Source organism: Neolamprologus multifasciatus, chromosome 16 (genome assembly GCF_963576455.1).
Source record: "Neolamprologus multifasciatus chromosome 16, fNeoMul1.2, whole genome shotgun sequence".
Lineage (NCBI taxonomy): Eukaryota > Metazoa > Chordata > Actinopteri > Cichliformes > Cichlidae > Neolamprologus > Neolamprologus multifasciatus.
The window spans coordinates 7,398,714-7,426,415 of record NC_140454.1 but is presented as its reverse complement, the minus strand read 5'-3'; the positions used below and the strand labels follow the sequence as shown (position 1 = coordinate 7,426,415).

Genomic DNA, 27,702 nt, shown 5'->3' with positions numbered 1-27,702 from the left:
TTGTGAATTCTTCTGTTACTTCAAATATAATTCATCAAGAAATCGCTTTCTTTGGTCTGTTTAAGGAGCAAAACCCTTTTCAGTGTCCACTTTAAACTGCCTAAACAAAAGAGGTTGAACAAATGAATTAATTCTGTTGTTTAAAGTTTCCATTATCTAGTGAAAAAGTTTCAGCTAACGAGACAAACCAGTCCTTCATATTATCTGCTGACAGTGGTGAAGGGTTTAAGAGGTGTAAAATGTGTAATGTTCTCACAAATTGGAAGGTCCCTTTAAACTTTTATTTATAAAAGTAAACTACTGACTATTACACCTGAGTCATAATCCAAATGTATTTGTGATGATTAGTGCTTCAGGGATCTTTTACACATGACTGATGATAATAAGTTGATGACCCAGAATGAAGCAAAACAGAACATGAAACAGCTACATGACAGTCAAAATTCCTCCTTATTCCTCCTTATGTCTTTCTTGGAAAAGTGTGTGTGTGTGTGTGTGTGTGTGTGTGTGTGTGTGTGTGTGTGTGTGTGTGTGTGTTCACGCTGTCCGATGCATGGGAATGGACTTCCTGTTCAGAATGTGTTGTCATGTTGAATAACCAAGGACACCAAAAAAGGGAAAGGACCTGGCCTTCAGAATAAAAGCTTGGTATGTGCAGTCTAGTTAACATGATTAAAGGCATTTTAACAATCCCAAAGCTATGGACGCTAAATAATTTGATAATAGTCTATAAATAGAGCATTATATTAATAATGTGTTATATAAAGTCACAAACAAACATACAAACAAACATTGGTTTAATAAATATACATAGATTAGTGTGTAATAATGATTTCCAAAACAAATGAATATGTTTTCACAAACTTGCCTAAATTAATCCATTAAAATATATAGGACTTGAGCCAGTTTGTGCAAGTCACAGTGTCGCCTCTCCAACTTGAATACAGTGTCCGAGATAGTGAAAGGGACATCCCTTTCCTGCCTAACTGTGTCTTATGTATGTGATTAGAAATTGGCCAAATACATAGTACGCCAAATGTGGAGGACAAGAGAATCCATGAGCATTTGTGTGTTGTGGATACAAGTTTTAATTTGCACAAAAACAGGGTTATTTTAACTTCAAGGAAAGTTTCACTAACACAGGCAAACAGAGGCTAACAGTTGCGAACAAGTGTTATTGGCAGAAAACTTCAGGATGTTTGCAACAACTCGCCTCAATATAGGGCTGGTTAATCTGGGATACCAGGCATTTTCCTGGTGGGCCGATGGGCCCAAAAAGTGACTCAAGGGTAAAAACATAAAATACTGCAAAATATTTGACACATAACCTTTTGTTTATTTTTTTTTTTAACTCTTACACCTATTGTTAAGTATATGTATTCCTCAAATATATTAAAATGTTTTTTTAATATATACAAACAGTAACAGAAAAAAGGTTGGTTATGTGGTACAGTCTAAATTTAATGTTTTGATCTCTTTTGGCTGACTACAACATGTTTGTCCTATAGCAGCCACCATAGTACTGAGAAGAGTGGACTGCAACAGTGTTGGGGAGTAACGTTATCGCCATTACTTATTTAAAATACAAAATATGAGTAACCGTAATCCGTTACTCCTTTAAAAGGGAGGTATATAGAATACAGTTATTTTGTTGAAATAAATGGATTACACGGCGGTATTTTCCTGTTTCATATTGTCAGGACTGTTTAGGTTTTGTTTGACAGTTATGTTCTGTTGTTCCAGGCGGCAGCGTTACGGTTGCCATGGTTACAGCATGCCGCGTGCCCTCTCTGCGACTGCGTGTTTCTTGGATGAGAGATCGACTTTTTGTTGTTGTTGTTGTTGTGCTAAGCTAATAGGCAGAATGCTGCAGGTATAGCTCTAAAGAATGTAGCATCATAGGCAGTGTAGTCCGTGCTGCAGGGTGAATGGACTGCCATACCCGTTATGTGTCTGTGACCGCTCCATCAAGCAGAAACGGGAGATGGAAGCATGTATATATAATAATAACCACTGCAGCCAAGAAGCTGTCTCTCGCTAGCAAACTTGACCCAGACAACAAAGTAAAGCTATTTTTGGCTATGAGCCGGAACCTGACATATTAGTCAGAAGTCCCTTTACTATGGTTCGGAACCGCGGACCTTAGGTAATAGTAATAAATCACATTCATGTAGTTGTAAACAGCATGATAATATATTAAGTAATCCAAAGTATTCAGAATACGTTACTCTAATTGAGTAATGTAACGGAATACTTACAAAATACATTTTGGGGCATGTATTCTGTAATCTGTAGTGGAATACATTTTAAAAGTAACCTTCCCAAATTCAAATTTTATTTGTCACATACACAGTCATACACAGTAGGATATGCAGTGAAATGCTTAGACAACTGCTCCTGACCTAAAATAAAAGACTGAATAGGATAGGAAATAAATATGAAAAAACACTTACTGCAATTATGCAATCTGCTGCCATCTAGTGGTAAGATTTTACACACTGTAACTTAACCCCCCCCCCTCAAACCCAACAGCAAAATATGCTAAACATTTTAATAAAAATTCCTAAGAAGACAGTACTTGATGGAATTTTACTGCTTTTTCAACAGAGCATCCTATATAGTGTTTATCAGAACTGTAATGAATTGTAGTGGCACAAACATTTCTAGGACTTTGTGTGTGTGTGTGTGTGTGTGCGTGTGTCTCCTGATGGGCTGGATCCAGTTTATTTCTCTTTTATGTATTTTCTCTATATTAATGGGAGTTTTTTATTTGGAAACAGCAGTGCTTAGTGGCCAGCTTATTTTTGGCAGGAAGAGAAGCTGGGTGTATATGGACTTGATGGAATGTCTGAGCATTTATGAATTATCATCACAACAACAGTAACTACCAATGATACCGTGGCAATAATTGAAAATAACTTTAACTATCTATTATTTATATTTATTTATATATCTAGCTAGCTTGAAAGAAACTCAACTGTCCTGAATCCCTTCCTACATTTGAAATTGTAAATTTGATTTAAATTTCCAACTCCCGGTACAGCCGAAAATCATGCTTTTGTTTTGAAGGGAATTAGACGGAAGTTGTTTGCTGTGTTTGGATGTTTAACTTGACTTTAGCTAGTTGGAGCGAGCCTATGCTTGACACACTTACCCACACCATACTCCATACACATACACAGTGTCGCGGCCTCTCCCCGAGCTTGTTCCGAGAATACGCCGCTTTCATCGGTTAGACAAACTAACGAATCGCCGGTGAAAGACTGACTCTGCCCCCGCCCTGCGCTGTGTGCAACGCTGGTTAGCTCCGGTACAAGCTGGGAATGTGTTTTATTTAACAATTACATGACGACTTGTTCTCCGTATGGTTGCGGGGGGACGCTTGTTAGCAGGGCTGAGATTTTAGGCATTTTAAAGTTGCACCGTGGGTGCATACAGGCCACAACACCTCTAGCTAACTGATTAACTTGATAAGGAACAGACAACATCTTGGGCGTCTGTGTTTGTTTCGGTGAAGCCGCGGAGGTCTCCAGCAGCAGCCATGGCAGGAACACGGACAGCTGCTCTGCTGGTCCTGGTGTGTTTACACTTCCATCGCTCCGGTTCTTTCAACCTGGATGTGGATAATCCCTACGTATATTCCGGACCCGAGGGGAGCTACTTCGGCTTTTCGGTGGACTTCTTTAAGCCTTCAAACAACCTACAGTAAGATTTGTAGCAGAGTAGATGGTTATGGTGATGATGGTGATAGAGAAGCGCCTGTTCAGTGTAACCTTTGGTTTGCTTTACTTTACATTATATATGCTTCTGTTAAGGTACTTTACTAAAGTTTTACACTTGGGCCCTTTTCTTTTTTAGTGACAAGTTCTCAGCTAGTAATATGTTTTTAAGATTTAACATGGCAACAACTTAGAAGACAGTCCATTAACAGCAGACCATTAACTTTTAACTTTTACTTTAGTTCTTTATTAACCAAATTGTAAGGGCTGAATTTTACAGGTAATTTGAATTTATAGAAAGTGCCCCCCCCCCTCCCGCCCATTATTATAACCATATCTTTCAAGAAAAGGGTTTTCTCCGTTCACAGCTACACCAGCTGTAACTTTATTTAAAATGAACACCGACAAACAGGAACAGTGCCCAGAGGCCATGTAGGCTTGTTTCTGTCTAAACTCTCGTCCACTGAAGCAGTGGATATCCATGGTTATCCAGTTTTACTGAAGTGAAAGTAGTTCTCTCAAAAGAACACTCCTGTAACTAGTTGTTTTCAGACTCTATTTGTTTAGTTAATTTACATCATTAACAGACTGAGTGCAGTCCCAAAATAGTGCCGATGCCCTCAGTCATAGAGGAGGTTTAACCTGAGGTGCATTTAAATTGTTTCCCATATTGTCAAGTGTCATAAAGGTTCCTGAAAAACGTTTTAAAAAAATATTCCCTGGAGTGTGTGAGATATCCTAATAACAGTCTTATCATCTGCCTTGATGCTTCCTGGTCTTGTTTCTTGCTGTATCTTTAGAGTGTCTGCATGAAATGATAGCAAAAAGCTGCCCGTCATCCTCTCTCCCTGCACAGAGTTTCTGCAGCAGTTTTGTAGATGCACATTAACAAACTTGCACCGTGCTACTTTTATGTATATTAAGAAAACAGTTTTTTTTCCCCAGACATCTTTAAAACATCATCCTATAACCCATACCCCAGTTGTTCATTTTGTGTGTGTGTTAAATCAATTCTTGTGGATTTCATTCCTTGTTCAACTAAACATATATCAGTAGGTACCCAGGAAAATGTCAGTTTATTGCAGATAACTCCCTCAGAGCAGAGCCCTGTTGACCTTGGTACAGGAACATACTCAGATTCTGTAACTTTGTGTTTTAACTTAGTATCTAAAACCACTATGCTGTGTAGATAAACATCGATTGCCTGCCATTTCTCCATATTTGAAAAAATATCAGAGGAATGTTGCAGTCTCATGTGACGATAGACTGACAGAGCGGACAGAAAGTTAGAGACTTTCATCTACAGTAGCCTGAAAAACATTGAATCCTTTTAGTAACACTAATTAGATCAGCATTGAAATTCACTGCCCATATTACAGTTATTGCCATGGTCAGAGTGGATTTGTACAATATGATATCAGGACTGAAGCTGGCTGATCGTGGCTTAATAATGTAAATATTTCCTCATACAGAACACGGTCACTGTGGAGACTCGTTTGGTTCTAGTTATTAAAAAGGAACTATACATCTTTTTTTCCTCACAGGGGCCTAATGCATATCAAGCATTTTGGTTTGCTGAACCCAGAAGTGATTGTGGTTAGATGATAGAGTGGAATGATAAGTTGTTGCTAGGAAACGTCATCTATAAACCATATGGGTTGAATGCAGAGTTACAGATGCCTACTAAGTAGTGCTAAATAACAGACAGACACTACAATTTCACTCACCAAAACTGAATCACAAACCTCTTAGATGCTCCGTACCACACCCATGTCGTCAACAGTTGTTTAAACATGGTGACTCCAGTTAGTGAAGCTGAAACCCAGCGGGTACCAATCAGCTACAGCTAAACATGTTGTCAGCATTCAGATGGATGAGTTATGAAAATAAATACAAATTCCCTCATACTAGAATTGTTATGAAGGTGGACACTCTCCACGGAGGCCAAAAGCAGTTTTTACACCAGGCTGTAAACAGGCCTTTTAATGCATCTATGGGCACTGTCTCACATTTAGAGCTATATATTGTGTTAAATAAAAAAGGTCAAAAGTTTTCATTCATTTTATAAATCTCACAAAGCTATGTCAGCCAAATGTTACAAACAATAAGCTACGCTAAGTTCAGGCTATCATTCAATTTTTATTAGCTAGTTTGAGGCAGCAGTAGTGGCTGGAAGCTAAAAAAACCCCCCAGCGTAACAATGTGTGGCCTGCAGTAATTACACGTATTGAGAGATCACTTGATTTGTAGCTGTTTTCCTGTTGTTGTTTTACTTTTATTCTACTGACTGTGGTTCCTGTCAGCTTTTAAAGCAACCACATCAATCAGTACAACCACCACGGTCTCACTGAACCAGCAGCCTTTTAGCACGGCAGTGTTTAACGGATTAAAGGTTTTCATTCGTTTTATCAGTGGTCAATACATTAGGTAGTGAAAACAGTTGAAAAGGAAAAATGTTCACTGAATGGCTCTTTATAAACAAATCCTGTTTCACACTGCAGGGAAACCTTAATGCTTTGAACAAAGACCAACTGTTCACATGAAAACTGTTGGCTGTCTCTTGCAGCATCGCTGCAAGCAGCCAAATTATGTTTTGTATTGCTGAGGAAAGTTGTCATGTTACTGCAGCATCTATAGACGGGAGATGATCTGTGTTTCATATGTTTATTCGATTAAGAACTCGTCAGTAGGGGATGTTCCGGGCAATGATACTTTTGGATAAACACTCACTGTTGCAGTACTGTGTAGACCACTTTAAAGGGACACTAATACTACACGTGAAGGTCATTGTACCAGTCTTGGTCAGTAGTACCGATAATATCATCATGTGGTACTCTGGGTGTTTCTCCTGTAGATTTGTAGTCCTGTATGATTTATGCAGAGTAGAGACATCAACACTGGAAGAAATGAGCAGGTTGAAGATAAAAGCAGCATCCAGTGTTTTCTTTCTTTTCTTTTTAAATTTAGTTTGAACCATATTAGAGACTAAAGTTCTGCTTTCACCACAGACTTCCTGGGGACTATGAGTCTTTTGAGGAACTCCTCTACTTAAGATTTAACTGGATGAACCAGATTTTAAAGTTCTGTGAGATGGTTAGATCCCCAGAAAGTCCTTGCTTTGGTGTTAGATAAAGTGTGTTTATTAGTTCACTGTGCTTCAGTAAATTGAACACACGGCTGAACTCTTGGCCTTTTTATGGATTAATGCATATCCTTATGCTAACAATATCAATCTCTGTGCTAAATATAAAAACCTGCCTGAAATGTGGTGAAAAAAAATGCAGTTGTTGGTATTACTTACATCACAAAGTTGGACAGTGACGACGCCCTGACTATGAGAAGATGGGAAAAATCCCACCACCTCATCACTGCGCCTCAGAACCTGAGCGATATTGAATCTTAATAACCACCAAAGACTGTCATTGAACTCTATAGCAGGAATAAAACCAAAACAAAAACAATGCAGATATACAGCAATGCTGATGTTCATTTTATGTGTACAGCAATGATTTAAAAATCAGATTTATCGGTCTATTTTTTTTCTTTCAGACACAAGAAATCTAAAAAGATTACGTTAACATTTGTTATGAGCATTTAAACATGACACTGCAGTTTATAATAATACTGTTTTATTGTCACAAGCTGTGGACCGCTTGTTTACACTCTTCCTGACTCTGTTTGGATTAGCTTGTTGTCATGTTTGTGGCATTTGTGTGGCAGAGTGCACTCTGTATAAACTAAGCAACATCAGCACTCGTTTGAAGGGTATTTCTCCAAGCACTTCTTTTTAAAAAAAACAAAAAACAACTGTATTTATTGGCTGTTATAAATATCATTGTGGATATATCAACAAATAGCCAGAATTAACCAATATATTAACCCTGTCTATTTATCTATCAAGAAATATACATATTCGTATAGCTAATATGCACATTGCATTTCCATATGCAAGTATTTGATGAGTTCTTACTCACAGACTTTCCTCATATCGAGTTCATTCACAGAAATTACTATGGTAGTAAAGCTCCCATATTTTGAAACACCAGCTGACTCATGTATGCACAGGTTTTTAGACTGAGGTGGTAACAGATGACTGAAAGATTAAGCTTTGTTTCCTAAGCTGAATGAGACAGTTTAGCCTCTCTTGGTCAGCTTAATTACTACATGAGAGCATTTGTGGCTTTTTCTGTATGAGTTGGTGGCTGTTTGTGTTACGGAATAACGTCCTCTCCTCTCCTCAGGTCAGACGTTCTGATTGGAGCTCCTCGAGCTAACATGTCTGCGGACAGCATTGTGGAGAGAGGAGCAGTGTACAGCTGCCCCTGGGGCGGAACCAGCGCCTGTCAGCAGCTGGTGTTTGACAACAAAGGTACCAGAAGACCCCTTAGTTTGGTTAAAACCTCTTCCCCATCACCTTAGGGTGGGTTTAACCTTCAGTATCTCTCCCTCCTTTAATGAAAACCACTTAGAATTTACATTTTAATTCCAGACCATGTTAGATATCATGAACAGTTTTCAGTAAGTGTATTACTGATTGAATACTGAGGGTTCAGCTTAGCCTTTTCTGTTGTTTTCATGCTAAGACACATTCAGGAATGTGCGTTGAAGCAGAATGTGTGTGGACTCGTCCATGTACTGTGAGTGACTGACAAACTGCTGCCTCCTTCTGTTTATCCATGTTGCAATCATCTCTCTCCAGCATTTATCATAATTTAGTAATTTACTGGTTCTCTTTGATTGTGAAAGGCCAGATGAGCAGAGCACTGTTTTCAGTGTAAATATTTACACAGTGATAAACAGTTATAATTTGGTAATGTTCTGTGATGTGGGTATTAATCCCTTTATTGTCTTTGTAGAATTTCAGTCATTTTCCTGTGAGGCAGCAGCACCCACACGTTCCAGGAATCCTGGAAGCTTCACACAATAAAATGTCCTTTTCTTAGGTGCAAATGGTGATTATTTCCTTTATAAGTGAATGAACTGATTATGAAGAACAGCAGAAGTTGTCAAGGAAATGTTTTTGGTCATGTCTGTTGTTTTTACCAGAGGAAGCCAAAGTTACTCACTTTCAGAGAATATGTGGCATTTTGGATCTATAAATGAGTAAATCTGTGTTTCACAGACTTTTCTGACTACCCCAAATATGATCCAGAGCTTTAAATGTTCTCGAGTACTAATTAATCTGTGTTTTTGGCTAAAAACTGCTGTACACTGATATCAAAAATAGTGGATAAACTGAAACTGAGACTAGCTGGTGAGCCATCGACCCACTCAAGAACCGTAATTTCTCTCAGGAGCTTAAAGAGAGTTCATATTGAGCTAAGATTTGTCAGGATTTTACCTGATTATATACTTTGTCATATTCTTTAGTTCATAAGCTAATAACAAAGTAAATGTAGGGCCCTCCCACTTTCTGTTCAGTGCACTAATAGTCTTATTGTCAATGAATAAGAGCTAATGAAGCTAAATGGCTAAAATAATGAATTCTACCTGTTTCTATAGAAAATGTTTTGAAAACGCAGAACTGATAATATGTTTGCATTGAAATAAAACAATGCTTATGTCCTATAGTTTTACTTAAAGGGGCTGTTCTTGCGCATGAAATGCTACCATTCTGCATGGTGATTGGTCAGTTAGAGGTTAGTGACAGAACAAACTCACTTCATGGTTTCTTTTCTGCTTCCTTTCAAGCGGAAACAAACATGTATAAAGAAGCAATTGATTTTTGTGGTCGAATGAAAATTTTCAGCTGATTTCTCGCGTCATGCCAGAACTCAGAATGGCAAAGTGGGACTTGTTTCGGTGTCATTCTTGCGACTCATGGGATTGCATCTATTTTCATAAGCCTGTCTGTCAAAACCATGATAAAAATGTCTACAATAAAACCATTTCCTTCCCTTATGAAACCAGAGGTTCAGATGGGTGTTCTTGAGTATCTAAATGTAAAACAGGGAACTGTGTGTTAACTTTTTGTCCAGCAGACGTTTATGTTGCTGTCAGCTTTGCATACATGAAGTGTACATTTTTAAAGTCTCCTCTCTAGACTTAAAGCCTATGTGACATTTGAAAGGTAAACAAAGAAAAGTTTTATAAGAAATTGTATCCGTTTTGTTTTGTTTTTCCCTCCAGCCATGTTGGTGCCTGATGTTTTGCAAAAGTTGTACCATCTCCAAGCTTCTTCTTGGGAGATGATGTGCTCAGATGTGAACACACCTTCTTACTTACACATTTAATTTAATTTAATTTAATCATTTGACTTCTGCCTGCTGTTCTGTCTGGATGTCCTCCTTAATGGTTCAGACTGGGAGGTGGTCAGTTGGCTGTAAGAACCTATAAGTGTTTTGTTGTTAAAAGTATTACATTCAGAAGTCTTGTTACTTTTGACAACTTAAGAAGGACAAGCTGTGATGTGTTCACCACTGACTTTAAAGCAGGAAGAATCACACCTCTGAATGCTGCGACACCCAGCACAACTCTAGTGGTTTAAATTGCTTTAAATGTAAACTGGGTGTGTAGCTGGTTTATCGCTGGTGTTACCAAGGTCTCTTTGAGTGTCAACAGTATTGTGTCATATAAAGATTTGAAAGATGTGTCTTTCAAAACAGAACTTATCCTCTGGTGAAACAGTGCAGTCGCAGTGTTTCCAAATCACTGGTGACTGCACGCATTGACAGACATGATTTATAGTTTTCATAACGGGGCTGGGTAACTGTGGCTATATGATTAACTTTACCTGCTAGCTTTCATTTTTTTAAGAGTAGGTGTTAAATGAGTGACTGTCATCTTTTAGAGTGTAGGTTTAATGTCTTCTACACACTGGAGTGAAATACAAAAACACACCTAAAGATTTAAGGGAGAAAAATGGCAGGCACGGGAGAGCAAAGACAAGCCAGGTGTTGATGTTAGCTGAACAGTATCCTTGGGGCAATTGAGTTCATGTAGCAACCACTGACACATGCTCTAATAATGATGGCAATGCACTGACTGACCAAAGCGATGAATAAACTTCTTTTTGGGTGCTTTGTGTTTTAAGTTGTATGTTATGTTTTTATGCACATTCTTAATTTGAGTTTAAGATATACCTAAGCTGAAAAAAACACTCCTCTTAATCTATAAAAGCAAAGTGTGACAAAGTGCAGTGGAAACAAATGATGACGTATATGAAGCATGTGACCTCAAGTTCCACTGAAGCTCTAGCTCCACTAAAGATGTGCAAAAACATCACATGAAAAAACAGAAACGTCATATTTCCGTTGTCTTTTCTACATTTTTATCTGGCACTCTTTCAGTTATCTCTTTTTCTGCTGTGGTGTTTGGGTAACCAACCAGCTACTTTTGTTTTTTTTTGACATAGTCGTTAAGATTGACATAGCAATAGTGAATTAAATTGGTGGGATGGGAGATTTGCATTTGGTAATTAGGGAAATTAATTTGTTTTTCTACGCTTACATTTGCCAAGAAATCTCCAGTATACATACCTAACATATTTTACCCTAAACTGGAACCACACTTTCTGCCAATTTCATTAAAAGAGGACATGGAAGACAAAGCGGAATGAAGGAAGTGTAAATAGCCGGAGACAGGGCAGTATGTGTTTCTTTGAGCGAGGCTGTGTAGTTGAGCTTGGTTGGTATTCTGTGGGAGACCTCAGCCATGAAAATAGGAAGTTAAAAAACAAACAAACCACACAACACTCCAAAACAGAGACGTCCCGCCCCCTCCAGAGATGCAACACAAACAGCATGGCGTCAATATTGCCCGTGCACAAGCTCTTTGCAGACAAAGAATACACGCAGTATCGTGTTAAAGCAGAGTTCATGTTTCTTTCACCATTTAAACCAACAGCGAATATTCTCCCTCCTCCTTTGAAAAATCTGACACTGTTTTGACACATACTTTGAGTGGCACATGAATAAAAACGGAAATCTTCACTGCCACAGTTAATGAAACTGCTTTCATTTTCCAGTAAAATAATGTTAGACATTCAAAGTTAGAACCTACAATTTAGCTCTCTAAATTTCTTTTAAAAGCCACAAATGCCAAGGAATACATTTTGTGTTGATCAACAGAATTGCTTTTGCTGCTTTTATTTTGCATTCATAAAACTAATATAGAATAGTGCAGGATTTAATTGGAAACCTGCAGACTTTTTCAAAATGCCTTCAGCCCTATTATAATTTGGCTTTTTGGCAGAAGTATTCAGTGCTATGTACTGCACGTATATCTGTCTTTAATCAACTGATTTTGGCCTGTAGCTCTACAGCACTGGAATACCTGCTGAACAGTTGGCTTCATGCAGCCTGCTGTTCCAGGTCTCTTATGTCCATAAAAGGTAAATTTGTCTTACATAGCCTCAGTAAGTCTTGTAAAGCAGGCCGCCTAGTGCAGGATGTTTACTTTTCAACTTGTTCAACTTCATCTCCTGACGTTACAGTCAAATTGATCAGCAAATTCCTTCCCATCTGCCTTAGAGCAGGACACGGTCAGCACTGAGAGCCTGCAGGCTCGGACAGAAACCAAACATGTTTGGTGACACTCTTCTCTTTTGGTCGTAATGTAGTTAGTCAGTGGCCTAGTTATAATGCTGTGTGTGTGCACGCACGTGTGAGTGTGTGTGAGCCCATGTGCGTGCTTTTCCCCACAATAGAGGCCTTTGTTGATGACCTGAGTAATTACTGGCCAAAAGCTTTACTGGACCAGAGAACAGAATTAACTGGAATTTGACTGTGTGTGGGTGTGTGTGTGTGATTGTGTGTGTGTGTCTCACAGTGACCCAGACTCAGCATTAATCTGTCCTGACTCTGTTTTTTTTTTTTTTGGGGTTGTTTTATACTGTCTTCAAGAATATTGTGTACAGCAAATATATAATAGTTTTTATATATTTGCTTTTATGTGCAGCACATAAAATTAGGTCAGAGGTCATAGTAATGCTATTCAATGCTCGATAGAGCTACTAAAAATGACAATAGGTTTTCAGAATGACAGGAACATGTCTTCATAGGATGCTTTATGTGTTTGATTCATTTTATTACAACATATGATGTTATGTACAGTAACTGATTGTTAAACAAATAACACATTGAGTAAATTATATATATTATATTATATTTCTGTTTGTGATCACGAGCTTATTTTGTATTCAAAACAGACTTTTCACTTGATATTTATCACTAAAGATTTAAATGAATACTAAACTATTTACTGAACAATGAAATGAATGCTACTCACACTTTATCCATGTAAATAAAAAGAAAAATGTACTGAAAATGATCCCAGGTACAGTACAATGTGTTTCAACAGGATAAACTTTGCGGTTGTTTTTACTGCACTACAAACTTTTTAAAAGTACGAAGTACGAAACTTTTTAAAAAGAACAAAGAAAAATAAATGTGTAGAAAATACAAAACGTCCCCTAAAAGTGCGCTGAGAGCGAGTAAGTGAGCTGCCTTGGTGGAGGTTTGTTGTTCTCACGACGTAAATGTCGATAATAACAAATTTTTGGGTTAGCAAACAACAAACAGTGTCTGAGTTTGTTATAGGCGACAGTCCTTTTCAGATGGTAACTAGCTGGCAGGAAACAGTTGGCATCATGGCTCCTTGATTCACCACCATAATTACAGATTAGGTAAGACTGATGCAAGTTTTTGCCAAACTGGGAAACTAATCCTTTTGTACTTCATCCCTCGTGTCCACTAGAGCACTCTTTTATCAACCAAACAGCTCTGAGAGTCAAAGAATTTGAATTTAGCTGGAACTGCCGAGGCTGGAGTTTCCCATCCTGGTGGGAAAATCCCAAACTGTCCGTGTGTAATATCTGCCCAGGCTTAAATATTTACCTGCTTATCGCTTGTATATTTATCTGATTTCTATGGGAGTCGTCCTTTTGTTTCACTAATTCAGAGCTCAGTCTGTTATGTTTTTGTTTTTTTGTTGTTTGTTTTTTCACTCCTGCTGGGAGCAGTCAAATGCCAACTGTTGTCTCCTGACAGCATTCCTATTATACACACAGTATCAGTCAGTGAAACCTGTGGAATTACAGGCATGTGGATTTGTGTGTTATATTCCTCAGACTAACTGCTATTTACATTGTATATGTACAAAGCTATTATCACTGTAAGTAACATTTTTTCATGATTCACATTTAAAACAGAGCTTTTAGTGACCCAAGTGCTGTACAAAGTATGTATGGCTACAGTATGTACACACACAAGAATGTCATTAAATGAAAAAGTAAAAAGTGGGCACAAAATACACAATTTAAGATGTTTGAAGCACCTCCATTGGGTTGTTTTGTTGAATGTTTTTCAATAATTTATTAAACATTGGTTATTATGTGATGATATAGTCAGATAATTTTGAGATTTTCAGGAACTTTATTAAAGAGCAGTCAAAAAAGGCATGAAATGCTGTGATGGCACATACTGTCAGTGGTGTATAAGACTGTCATCAGTGTGCAAATGCCACTGTAAGGAAAAATGAAGTATACTTTCTATTACATGGCATTACATAATTCCAGATGTTGTAATAATAATAATAATGGATTGGATTTATATAGCGCTTTTCAAGGCACCCAAAGCGCTTTACAATGCCACTATTCATTCACTCTCGCATTCACACACTGGTGGAGGCAAGCTACAGTTGTAGCCACAGCTGCCCTGGGGCAGACTGACAGAAGCGAGGCTGCCATATCGCGCCATCGGCCCCTCTGGCCAACACCAGTAGGTGGTAGGGTCAAGTGTCTTGCCCAAGGACACAACAACCAGGACAGAGAGACCGGGGATCGAACCGCCGACCTTCCGGTTACAGATACGCTTCCCAACCCCCTGAGCCACAGTCGCCCAAAGTAGTTCAAATCCTGTTGCTTGTATAAATAAACAGCAACTGTCCATATGCAGTACTGTGGTAAAGAAGGTCAGAATATCTGGACTGGAGCAGAAGTGCTGTTTGGTCTCTCAGTCATAATGAGACCCACTTCTCATCAGCATTGGTGATTCTCTGTAGCTTGGTCATTTTGAAACAAAACTTGTGTGTTTGCTAAAGTGTGAGGTCTGTAATGAAATGTCTGATGCAGAATGTGAGTGGTCATATGGTCATAATGGAAATCATACAGCGGTCCATGAAAAGATGACCTTCATAGGGAGACTGGGGAAATTTTGTAGCCTTTTAAAACATGCGTCATAGCACGTGGGATGTGCTTATGTGTAATGGAGAGGGTGGCTACGCCAGTCTTGAATTAAAAACAAAAACAGAAGGACCATTAAATTTCAGTGTGGTGTTCATCATTCAGTGCTTATTAGGAAAAACTGTGCTTAAGATGGTAATTAATGGTGTATGTTTGCAGTTGTAGTCATGCTGCGATCTGTCTGATTGTCTCCTGTTTTTCTTCCTGAAATACTGATCCTGTCTGTCCTTCTTTTAGGACACTGGAGATTGTCACAGCACTGCAGTCATTTATAGCCACAGCTGTGTATGTGTCATAAGTCTATCAGAATTCTAAGTTTATCCATGTTTGAATGGTGCGTGTTGGCAGGAAACAAAAAACATATGCTGCCCAAACGTTATTAAACATAGGTCAGAGCTTTTCCGTTGGAAAACTGCTGCACTAAACCTTTAACAAAGACTGTCCCATGTCACATTACAATTTACCAATCAGGAATCTTCCCTGATTAAGATGGAGTCCCGACAGTCAACCATTCATTTCATGTAGTTATTGTTAATTTGAAAAACCTGGACAGTTTTTTGCTGCTGCAGATTTTAAAAGGGGAAAACAGACATCTTGAGTATTAGTTCAAAATTTGTATTTGTGTGTTTAAAGATATTTTCCTGCTGCTTTATTTTGTGGCCGTTACTTTTTTACCATCGTTGTTCTCTAATTTAAATTGTTTAACAATGATCTTTTTCTTTTTGCAGACGAAAGGACGAATAATGGGGCTAAGATGGAGTTTAAATCCAAACAGTGGTTTGGAGCATCAGTGCGATCTAATGGAGAACACATTCTGGTAAGAAACACGGCACGTAAAATGTCTGAGGAACAGCACTAACTTCATGCCTTGCCTCATGGACTTTCTGTCCAGAGTACCCAGAATGTTTTGTCTCGCTGCCGTTTTTTTCTTCCTGCTGAAGTGAAGACTGAACTTTTGGATTGTTCAATGTACTGATCTAGCATTTTCAAAATCCTACAATTCCTGGTTGTAGTATGCAGATGATTAAATGAATTATTTCCATGGTCAGTCCACACTTTCACATATCTGATTTGTCCACAGGAGCTGCCCATTTAGAACCATTGTTTTGGGCAAATAAAGTGCGCCTTCTCCAGTGTAGGAGCCTCAGAGTTGTTCTAAAAATCCTGAAACCTTTGATCCAAACCTTTGTGGAAAGGTGTAGGACAGTACAGTCCATATAAGCTAAGAAAATAACACAGCGTCTCATTTTGTTTTCGTCCACTGTTCTTGTTTCATTGCGGTCGGATATGTCTTAAGGTTTTGCATCAGTTTTTGCCAGTGGTGGGTTCTCCACCACAACTGAAACAGAAAGGCTGAAAGGATCCACTGCACCACCTTGCAAGAGTCCTCACAGTTAATGACTTAGAGGATGAAGCACAGTTTTACCAACAATCGACACCAACCATTTTTACACTGAATCAATATGTCGCTGGATTTGTTTTGTCTATGTGTGTATGCTCTGTAGGCGTGTGCTCCCCTTTACCAGTGGTCGACCTTGGGTGTCTCTGAGCGTGAGCCTGTGGGAACTTGTTACCTGAAGAAAGGAAACCAGGTGGTTGAATACTCGCCCTGCAGAACAGGTATGTTTGTTTCTTCCTGTCCTAGTATCTGCAGTGGTATCTACGGTGGCCACTGTAGGACAAACATATTTCAGAAAACATTTAGTCCGTTTTCCATAACAACCCGCGGCTGGACATGTTTCAATACTACACGTGCATTCTATATTTTAACATATTTGAGTAATATTGACACTTAGCAATACATTAGGAATAAGATAATAATATTGAGACGTATTGTGCGGTATTTTACATTTTTACCGTGGAGTTACCTCAAAAACTCTGCTCGTCGTTCATCTGTGATAAGCGCAGGCTGTCAGTCTGCTGTTTACCTCAGCTGTCAGTATGATACAAGACGACGAGTCAGTAAAGCTCACTTCTGTTCAGTGATGGCGATACTGAGGTGAGTTTTTGAGGAGATGCTGAATTTTCAGTGAGTGCTGGTGGTTTTTGCTGCTGGAAGTGCATGTAACGATATTGAATTTCAATTCAATTCAATTTTATTTATATAGCGCCAAATCACAACAAATGTCGCCTCAAGGCGCTAAACTTTGAACTTTGGGTACTTTTGAATAAACTCTCATACAATGTGAGAATGTAATCAAACTTCATGTCAGAGGTAAAGTGTGATTTTTAGCACACTCCAGCCTAACATCAGCCTATAACCAGCTGTTATTGTGTAGCTGGCTCATTCTCAGATGTCCAGAGACTGGATGGTCGCATTTTTAATTTGCTGTATAGTTTCAACTATGTCAGGAATAAATGAGCATGTTCATGCACATTTTCATGTCAGGGCTCTGACCTATGTTCAGTTCAGACTGAACTAAGATCTTCAGTAAGGAGGAAAAGGATGAGGTGGAAATGAGGAAGGAGACAGCAGCAGAGTATGAGACGCATAATAAAATATTAAATAACCTCAAAAAATGACGTTTTTAGTTTTTTGTATTTCATAGATATTTAAGCAGTTAGTTTGTTAGTTTTTACCCCACTTTACAGCTGGGTGGCATGGACACCCAAGTTTGTCAGTGCGATAACTCCAGGACGAGGCGACGTAGGAATTCAGACCATAGGCACGTCTACTAAAAAGTCTTGAATGAGTTTGAATCTCAGTGACCTCGTCTTCAAGGTCAGGATGAGAGGTCACTCTTTCTGAAAATCTTGTCATCATATACAGTGGGGCAAAAAAGTATTTAGTCAGCCACCGATTGTGCAAGTTCCCCCACTTAAAATGATGACAGAGGTCAGTAATTTGCACCAGAGGTACACTTCAACTGTGAGAGACAGAATGTGAAAAAAAAATCCATGAATTCACATGGTAGGATTTGTAAAGAATTTATTCGTAAATCAGGGTGGAAAATAAGTATTTGGTCACCTCAAACAAGGAAAATCCCTGGCTCTCTCAGACCTGTAACGTCTTCTGTAAGAAGCTTTTCTGTCCCCCACTCGTTACCTGTATGAATGGCACCTGTTTGACCTCATCATCTGTATAAAAGACACCTGTCCACAGCCTCAACCAGTCAGACTCCAAACTCCGCCATGGCCAAGACCAAAGAGCTTTCGAAGGACACCAGGAAAAGAATTGTAGACCTGCACCAGACTGGGAAGAGTGAATCTACAATAGGCAAGCAGCTTGGTGTGAAAAAATCAACTGTGGGAGCAATCATCAAAAAATGGAAGACATACAAGACCACTGATAATCTCCCTCGATCTGGGGCTCCACGCAAGATCTCATCCCGTGGGGTCAAAATGATCATGAGAACGGTGAGCAAAGATCCCAGAACCACACGGGGGGACCTGGTGAATGACCTGCAGAGAGCTGGGACCAAAGTAACAAAGGTCACCATCAGTAACACACTACAACGGCAGGGAATCAAATCCCGCAGTGCCAGACGTGTTCCGCTGCTGAAGCCAGTGCATGTCCAGGCCCGTCTGAAGTTTGCCAGAGAGCACATGGATGATACAGCAGAGGATTGGGAGAATGTCATGTGGTCAGATGAAACCAAAGTAGAACTTTTTGGTATAAACTCAACTCGTCGTGTTTGGAGGAAGAAGAATACTGAGTTGCATCCCAAGAACACCATACCTACTGTGAAGCATGGGGGTGGAAACATCATGCTATGGGGCTGTTTTTCTGCCAAGGGGACAGGACGACTGATCCGTGTTAAGGACAGAATGAATGGGGCCAAGTATCGTGAGATTTTGAGCCAAAACCTCCTTCCATCAGTGAGAACTTTGAAGATGAAACGAGGCTGGGTCTTCCAACATGACAATGATCCAAAACACACCGCCCGGGCAACAAAGGAGTGGCTCCGTAAGAAGCATTTGAAAGTCCTGGAGTGGCCTAGCCAGTCTCCAGACCTCAACCCCATAGAAAATCTGTGGCGGGAGTTGAAAGTCCGTGTTGCTCGGCGACAGCCCCAAAACATCACTGCTCTTGAGAAGATCTGCATGGAGGAATGGGCCAAAATACCAGCTACTGTGTGTGCAAACCTGGTAAAGACCTATAGTAAACGTTTGACCTCTGTTATTGCCAACAAAGGTTATGTTACAAAGTATTGAGTTGTATTTTTGTTATTGACCAAATACTTATTTTCCACCCTGATTTACGAATAAATTCTTTACAAATCCTACCATGTGAATTCATGGATTTTTTTTTCACATTCTGTCTCTCACAGTTGAAGTGTACCTCTGGTGCAAATTACTGACCTCTGTCATCATTTTAAGTGGGGGAACTTGCACAATCGGTGGCTGACTAAATACTTTTTTGCCCCACTGTAGCATCATATCCTTCTATTTGGTGCTTTATAATAAATTATGCTATTTTATTTCTTCTCCAGAGAAAAACTCACCAGAAGGGCAGGGCTTCTGCCAGGCTGGCTTCAGTGTCGATTTCCTTAAGGTAGGATTCACACACGCTGTCCCCAAATAACCTGTTTTGTAAATTGCCTCAAAGCGCTCATTGTCAACTACGTCAGGAGTTAGTGAGGCTGTGTGCCGACCTGTCTGCAATGCTGCTGCTCTTGGAAGTTAGGTGTCAGTACAAATGAGTACCTAATCCAAAAGTAATGTTTAGATTAGTGTCTGAGAATGTTTTTTTTTTTTTTTTTTTATTATCCCTTTAGTTTGTTTTTGTGGACAGTAAACAGGTGGAAGAAATTGTAGTTTTAAATGAGTGTATCTTAGTTTACCTAGTGCACCTTGTTTATATAGACAGGAAGAGGCATGAAGAGAGAGAGAAATCTGTCTGGGATATACAGGGTGGGCCATTTATATGGATACACCGTAATAACATGGGAATGGTTGGTGATATTAAAGTGCTGTTTGTGGCACATTAGTATATGTGAGGGGGCAAACTCCTCAAGATGGGTGCTGACCATAGTGGCCATTTAGAAGTCGGCCATCTTGGATACAACTTTTGTTTTTTCAATAGGAAGAGGGCCATGTGACACATCAAACTTATTGGTAATGTTTATGAAAAACAATGGTGTGCTTGGTTTCAACGTAACTTTATTATTTCATGAGTTATTTACAAGTTTCTGACCACTTATAAAATGTGTTCAATGTGCTGCCCATTGTGTTGGATTGTCAATGCAACCCTCTTCTCCCACTCTTCACACACTGATAGCAACACCGCAGGAGAAATGCCAGCACAGGCATCCAGTATCCGTAGTTTCAGGTGCTGCACATCTCGTATCTTCACACCATAGACAATTGCCTTCAGATGACCCCAAAGATAAAAGTCTAAGGGGGTCAGATCGGGAGACCTTGGGGCCCATTCAACTGGCCCACGACAACCAATCCACTTTCCAGGAAACTGTTCATCTAGGAATGCTCAGACCTGGCACCCATAATGTGGTGGTGCACCATCTTGCTGGAAAAACTCAGGGAACGTGCCAGCTTCAGTGCATAAAGAGGGAAACATCATCAAGTAGCAATTTCAAATATCCAGTGGCCTTGAGGTTTCCATTGATGAAGAATGGACCCACTATCGTTGTACCACATATACCACACCAAACCATCACTTTTGTTGTTCCAACAGTCTTGGAGGGATCCATCCAATGTGGGTTAGTGTCAGACCAATAGCGGTGGTTTTGTTTGTTAACTTCACCATTCACATAAAAGTTTGCCTCATCACTGAACAAAATCTTCTGCATAAACTGAGGGTCCTGTTCCAATTTTTGTTTTGCCCATTCTGCAAATTCTGTGCGCCGATCTGGGTCATCCTCGTCAAGATGCTGCAGTAGCTGGAGTTTGTAAGGGTGCCATTTGTGAGTAGCTAATATCCGGCGAAGGGATGTTCGACTAATGCCACTCTCCAGTGACATGCGGCGAGTGCTACGCTGTGGGCTCTTGCTGAATGAAGCTAGGACAGCCACTGATGTTTCTTCATTAGTGACAGTTTTCTTGCGTCCACATTTTGGCAAATCCAACACTGAACCAGTTTCACGAAACTTAGCAAGCAGTTTGCTAACTGTAGCATGGGAGATGGGTGGTCTCGTATGGGGTCTTGCATTGAAATCTGCTGCAATGACCCGGTTACTGCGTTCACCAGATATCAACACAATTTCGATCCGCTCCTCACGTGTTAACCTCTTCGACATGTCAATGGCTGTGAACAAAGAGAAACGTGTAAATAACTCATGAAAGAATAAAGTTACGTATAAACTAAGCACACCATTGTTTTTTTTGTGACATTACCAATAAGTTTGATGTGTCACATGGCCCTCTCCCTATTGAAAAAACAAAAGTTGTATCCAAGATGGCCGACTGGCCCACGACTTGGTTGTCGTGGGCCAGTTGAATGGGCCCCAAGGTCTCCCGATCTGATCCCCTTAGACTTTTATCTTTGGGGTCATCTGAAGGCAATTGTCTATGGTGTGAAGATACGAGATGTGCAGCACCTGAAACTACGGATACTGGATGCCTGTGCTGGCATTTCTCCTGCGGTGTTGCTATCAGTGTGTGACGAGTGGGAGAAGAGGGTTGCATTGACAATCCAACACAATGGGCAGCACATTGAACACATTTTTTAAGTGGTCAGAAACTTGTAAATAACTCATGAAAGAATAAAGTTACGTTGAAACCAAGCACACCATTGTTTTTCTTGTGACATTACCAATAAGTTTGATGTGTCACATGGCCCTCTTCCTATTGAAAAAACAAAAGTTGTATCCAAGATGGCCGACTTCTAAATGGCCACCATGGTCACCACCCATCTTGAGGAGTTTGCCCCCTCACATATACTAATGTGCCACAAACAGGACTTTAATATCACCAACCATTCCCATGTTATTACAGTGTATCCATATAAATGGCCCACCCTGTAGTTTTGCAGTTCAGAGCCGCATCCAGGAAATTAAATATTGAGTTTTGCTGATTAATATTTGTTTAATCAACAAAACTCAACAACTTGCTGCTGGACAGTGATTTTAAACAAGTCAAGCCTCACACTGCTGGCGCTTCCATAAATGGTTCTGCATAACAGCATTTGCTCATAAAAGAAATTTCTCACAGCATTTTTCATGTAAGACAAGTTAATGAATTCAAAAATGAGTTTAAGTTATAGGATCACTGTAGTACTTAAGATGTATGCTTTGGAGATTCTCATAGCATCTTAATACTTCAGTCTATACAGTGTCTGTGGGATGACATTCCTATAAATAAAGGCACGACCAAATGAGAGTTGGAGAAAACAGTGCAGGCTGTGGAATGTTGTATACACTGCACAGTTAAGCGATTCTGAATAAGGAGATAAAAATGCAATAAGTCTTCAGTTGCAGCAGATTGTCCAATCATCAACCATCAATTTGAGGTTTTTAGTTTAGTACAGTAGTGTCACATTCAGCTAGAATTCACTGCCTCTCTATTTGTTACAACATAATGCAAACTTAATAATGGTAGAAATGAAAGATTTGGGGCGAGGATATGATCCCAGTCAGGGGAGCATCTGTAAAGAATCGCTAGTTCAGTAAGTTGAACTGTTAATCCTTTGGAAAAGAATGTGTTTTTTACTATAAGACTGAGTAAGGAAAATCTGAATTTTCCTTTCCCCTCTCCTCTTTTTTATGTCTTCAGAATGACAAAAGGGTGGTGGTGGGAGGACCTGGCAGCTTCTACTGGCAGGGTGAGTATAACACTGACTACGTGTAGGCGTTTGTTTGTGTGTTTCCTGCTGCCACCTTAAAGCAAGTGTGGTGACTCACACATGAAGAGACAGTTCATATCCAGGTCATCCAGCCAGCCCTGTTTTCACTGCCCCTCTCTCTGTTTTTTAGTTCAGGGTGAACAGACAGAGACCGACACCTTTTTTATGAATGACAAGTAGTAACAAATAAGGCTATGACAGAGCATTCAGGCCGAGTACTGTGTCAAAAAGGTGTTTGTATATTCCTCCACATTGTTGGTAACATGGTCTGCTGCTCGATGAGGCTTTCAGCTCAGCTGTCAGTGGTTTTAAAAGCTGCTGGATCAGCATGAGCAGTGTGTGCTATGTCACTGTGGGGTCTGGGGGCTGGAGAACATTTACTGTAACTGTATTTAAATACAGCTTTACGCTAGGTACTTTACCCCTTTCGCGCATAGTGGTCACAGCAGTGGACAGCTATTCAAGGGCTGTTTTCTTGTATTTGTGTCAGTGTTGATGGTATACTTGCACATAAACCACTACATTGGAGACTGATGTGTCACTTCATACCCTGCCACCCACTCCAAAGGTGATTATTATTATTATTATTATTCATCAGAATCAGAAAGACTTTATTTATCCCCAAGGGGCAATTAACATACAACAGAGCAGCATGACGTTGAAGAACAGGACATGGCATAAACATGAAAGGGTTAAAGAAAGGTAGTTTTTCTGAGTCTATCCACTGGAATACAGAGACATAACTATTGTTTTATAACTCTTAACTGAAGTCGACTTTGTATTCAAGTTCAAATTTGGTCCTAAAACTGTTTTGCTTGTGAGCTGCATATAAAATTCATTTTAACTGTTGCAATTTTGATCAGCATGTGTGGTTGGAATTGAAGCACCCAGAGTTTTTTTTTTTTCTACGTTGACAAAAAGTAACTCAGATTAAAAAATAATGAACAAAAGCTGTGTTATTATGATGTTGTCTGTAGCGTAGTTTTCACAGGTACAGTTGATCAGAATGTTAACAGCTATAGGAAAAAAAGCACTGATCTCAACTTGTAGTTCACGGCATTACTCACTGCACCATCTCACTCTGGACCATAGCATGCATCATCGCACGCTTAAGATTTTAATGAGCAAGTAAAGCTATGAGGTGTGCGTTTGTCTGTCTTTCTATATCTGAGCAGCATTTTGTAATGTTTGTCTGGCCATCTGATATTAGAGGGTGTGACATGGATTATACCCCAAACGCTGAGTCAGTCACACAATTTTTTTCCCCCTTTATGGTCATAGTATTCCTGCGCCTTCCTGTGTTAGCCTAATGATTGTTTCCTGTTGAGTCAGCACTCACAGTTACACACCCAACCACACACTCCACTGTTGTTTCTGATTAGATAGCTGTTAATGCTGCGTCTCTGTGGCTCCTTTAATTACAAGTTGTATGTTTTTTGTTTTTTTCTCGACACCAAAAGTGCGTCAGCGTGTAAACACACATGTGAAAGAACTTTTCTTTCTGCCCTTTACCTCCTTCACTTTTTTTCTGTTCCCCTAAATTGCTGGTGTTTTTTCGCTTTTGTCTCCTGTGCCCTAACATTTTTCTTTTCCATCTTTTTTTTCCTCTTGCTCTCTATCCTCACTCTTTCCTTGTGTTCTGTCTTGCTTTGCTCTTCTCGTTCTCCTCCATGCCGTCTCCTCTGTCCTTTCTTCTTCTCTCTCCTCCTCTCTCTTCAGGTCAGCTGATCTCTGATGACGTCTCAGAGATTTTTACCCGCTTCAATAATGAGTACTTTACCCGTTATGGAAACACGCTCTCCACCAAGTCAGCCAATGCCCAGTATGACGACAGTTATCTTGGTAACTACACAAACACGTACACACCTTCAGTCAGATTTTCATAACTTCTATGTTTATGTCTCACAGCTCTTTGTTAACCAGTGGGTGGAATCCATCTTTTGCATGTAGTCTGTGATCATCATATTAGTGCTAGTCTACAAGCAGGACCTGGTATAAAGAGATAAAAAAAACCCTGCTGCTTGAGTTTTTTTTATGTGTAAAATTAAATAACTGTCAAATATAAAACTATGAAAGCAAAGTTTAACAGTAAAGCATTTACACAAATTACAACGTTGCAGCTGCAAGCTTTGAGAACGATCCAAACACAGAGGATGAACTTTTCTAGTGTGTCTAGCTATTGAGAATGTGCCTGTAAATTACAATATATTTGAATTATATACACAAATTCTTATTTAGAGGTCCTTGTGCATCTTTAAACATTTGAAACGATCAAACCCCAGAAAATTTGAACAGTCTGACCGAGAGACTCTGTGATTGTGTTCACAGGATACTCTGTGACAGTTGCAGACTTCAATGGCGATGGAAAGGACGGTAAGAGGGATAAGAAAGGGGATTTATATAATGCAAGTGTACTGCAAATACACCATTGTGAAATGTTCACACAGTTTTCACACACTTATAAAGAAAAGGCTCGGAGTGAGTTGAATTAAATGCTCTGTTTTTAAAGGCAGTGTCCCGTGGACGCCCAGCTTCCCTTTTAAAGCCACAGTAAATGTAACCGTGTTGGGTTTTTTGATTTTCATATAAACCAAGTCAATGGCATAATTATAACAGCAATATTTGAAGCAATAGCAAAAAAAAAAGTCACATCTGTAGTTAGATGATAACCAGTCTGTTCAACTTTTTATGCTTTCACAGATTTTGTGACTGGAGTACCGAGGGGGGAGAAGGCGCTGGGTTATGTAAGTGTTACAAGCTCACACACACTTCTCAATGTTTGAACTATGCCAAGTTACGGCTGTTGTCCTAGAGCTTCCATAGTGCAGGACATGCATATTATCCAGTCAGTCTGTGGTCAGAGAGTGTACCTACCTCAGGGCTTTAGGCAGAGTGCTTCATAGCATCTAAACAACAATTATCAGCTAGTGCTCTGCTTCAGATATTCACTGTCAGTCTTCTCAAGCTCAAGCTGTGATTGGATGATTGGTGGTTTCTCTTCATCTAGTTGTATAACAATTTAAAGCAAACCGTTATTGAGAGTTCAGAGTTTCAGTTACAAAGACCAACTTCAATTCTTCTTATGTTCATTACATATGGTTAGAGTAATAAACCCACACTTTAAAGACTTAGATTTTTTCATTAGGAAACATAAGCTTGCTGTTAAATATTAATCATTGTGGCTTCAGATTGCATTGCAAATAAAACACAGAGGAAAATAAGCTAAAAATACAGCACTGTCTACAGCACCATGTGTATCCGGTCGTTAAGTGATGACGTGACGAATCCTACTTCTGGGCCTAAAGTAGTCTGGTTTAATATGGCTTTTGTGTTGTTAACATGTTTAATGTTTTGTATTTTCTTCTATTTAATCCCAAAAAGCTCCTAAAACAGTCAATGATCACTATTGACCTCCTTCGGGTTTTATTACAGCTAATCATTTATTTAAGATCAGTTTTTAAAACCTTAGGATGTAACTACAGCTCAGCCCATGCAGCAGTATATGAATGACTAACCTCGTATTGTGGATGGATTATCTTAGTTGTTCTCCTGGCTGAAGTTTGGTCCTTTTACAGCATCCTGCCATGCGATTACATTTGTTCCTGACCACCGAGAACCCTCACGTTAACTTTTATCGAGTGGGAAAAAAGTTAGCTTGTTTATATTATGCTAACATAGCTGTGTCGCTAGCGGTCACGTAGCACATCATTATATACCAGCTAGCCAAACTTCAGTAACCCTACAAACGTCACTGCTGTTTAGTTTTCTGTCTTCATTTATGTTGGAAGTGATAACAGAGCTGTACATTTGAATTTGTTTCCAAAACCCCACAGTCAGGACATGCTATATTGTATTTAGATAGAAGCTAGCGAGCTAACTTCCTGCTAACTTCTAACTCCGATAAATGTCATAAATTCCGTTTTCATGGATGCCTGGATGTTAAACTCAATTGTTACACCTGGTAGAGCAGAACGCTGATCATTTTATTAAAGATGAAAGACTTTAGACAGTTTTTCAACTCTCAGTAATGCCATAGTGATCGTTTGATATATGGACCTGCAGCGGAGTTTAGGCCCAGACACGGCTAGTGACGTCAGACTTAACGACCAGATAGAAAAGAGTAAGAAAAGAAGACATAACGAAGTACAAATCTCTCTCGGGTTTAATTTTGTAGTTTGGAGTCACGTCCAGGATATAAATATTGAGGTTTGTTGATTCATTTTTAAGTAATTGTTGGAGCCAAGGGTATAATGCAGCTGATGTGGGCTATTATAAACCAGTGAAACTGCTTGCACTGGCTTATTACTGCATAAGTGAAGAAGTGGCAAAGATCAGAGAAAGTTGTATAACAGAAACAGATTTTTTTTCCCTTTCATAACGTCTGGTAAACTTTTAGAGGGGCCGGACCCTTAGATTAGGAACCAGTGCACAAAGCTGGCTTCAACAGTGCTGCTGACATTTGATGATTCTGTGTTATTACTGTAAATGTGTTATGTCAATAACAGAAGCAGAAGATGCTTTATTATTGTGAGATGCACAGCAGCACTGCTGAGTTCTAAAAGCGTTAATGGGGATTTAGCTGCTGATCTGTGCTTTGTTTCGATGTTTTAGGTGAACATTTTTAACGGCGCAGTCATGGAGTCCATGATCAACTTCACAGGGTCACAGGTGAGTTGTGGGACAGCCATACTCTGTGGCACAGAAAGCCACAGCTGCATGTTTCAAAGTGGGTTTGCCCCTGAGGATATAATCAGTAAAACAAGGGGTGGAGAAAAACAAAAAATCAGCCCGCGTTCTCGATCAGTTTACAGATTGCACGAGGCCAGTTAGAAATATTGGAAGTTGACACGCGTGTTTGGTTGCCTGGAGGAGACGAGCATCAGCATGCATTTTAATGTAACAGCTTGTACTATACCGTTTTGAACCTGCTTTGAAATACGGTCTGATTGTGGTTTATTAATGAGCTGTTCACCAACAGTTACTTTTCAAGAAGCTGTAATCCAGATGATATTCACTTATTACATTGAGCAAAATGATCGATCATGTCTACACAGAGGGGC

At 39.5% G+C, this 27,702-nt stretch overlaps 1 protein-coding gene across 2 annotated transcripts in view; it reads left to right on the top strand.

Annotated features, from left to right (window-relative positions):
- The first annotated feature begins 3,077 nt into the window (after positions 1–3,077).
- Positions 3,078–27,702, top strand: part of itgav (integrin, alpha V) — a 40,310-nt gene continuing 15,685 nt past the window's right edge. Inside the window, exons 1-10 of one of the 2 annotated variants that reach the window (XM_085136530.1) lie at positions 3,078–3,705; positions 7,961–8,088; positions 15,630–15,718; positions 16,407–16,521; positions 19,335–19,396; positions 22,573–22,621; positions 24,362–24,484; positions 24,971–25,015; positions 25,343–25,386; positions 27,254–27,310. In XM_085136530.1, coding sequence (XP_084992656.1) covers positions 3,542–3,705; positions 7,961–8,088; positions 15,630–15,718; positions 16,407–16,521; positions 19,335–19,396; positions 22,573–22,621; positions 24,362–24,484; positions 24,971–25,015; positions 25,343–25,386; positions 27,254–27,310 — 876 coding nt within the window. In that variant the 5' untranslated portion in view covers positions 3,078–3,541. The remainder of the gene's footprint in view (positions 3,706–7,960; positions 8,089–15,629; positions 15,719–16,406; positions 16,522–19,334; positions 19,397–22,572; positions 22,622–24,361; positions 24,485–24,970; positions 25,016–25,342; positions 25,387–27,253; positions 27,311–27,702) is intronic. The other variant, XM_085136529.1, reaches the window with a different exon arrangement.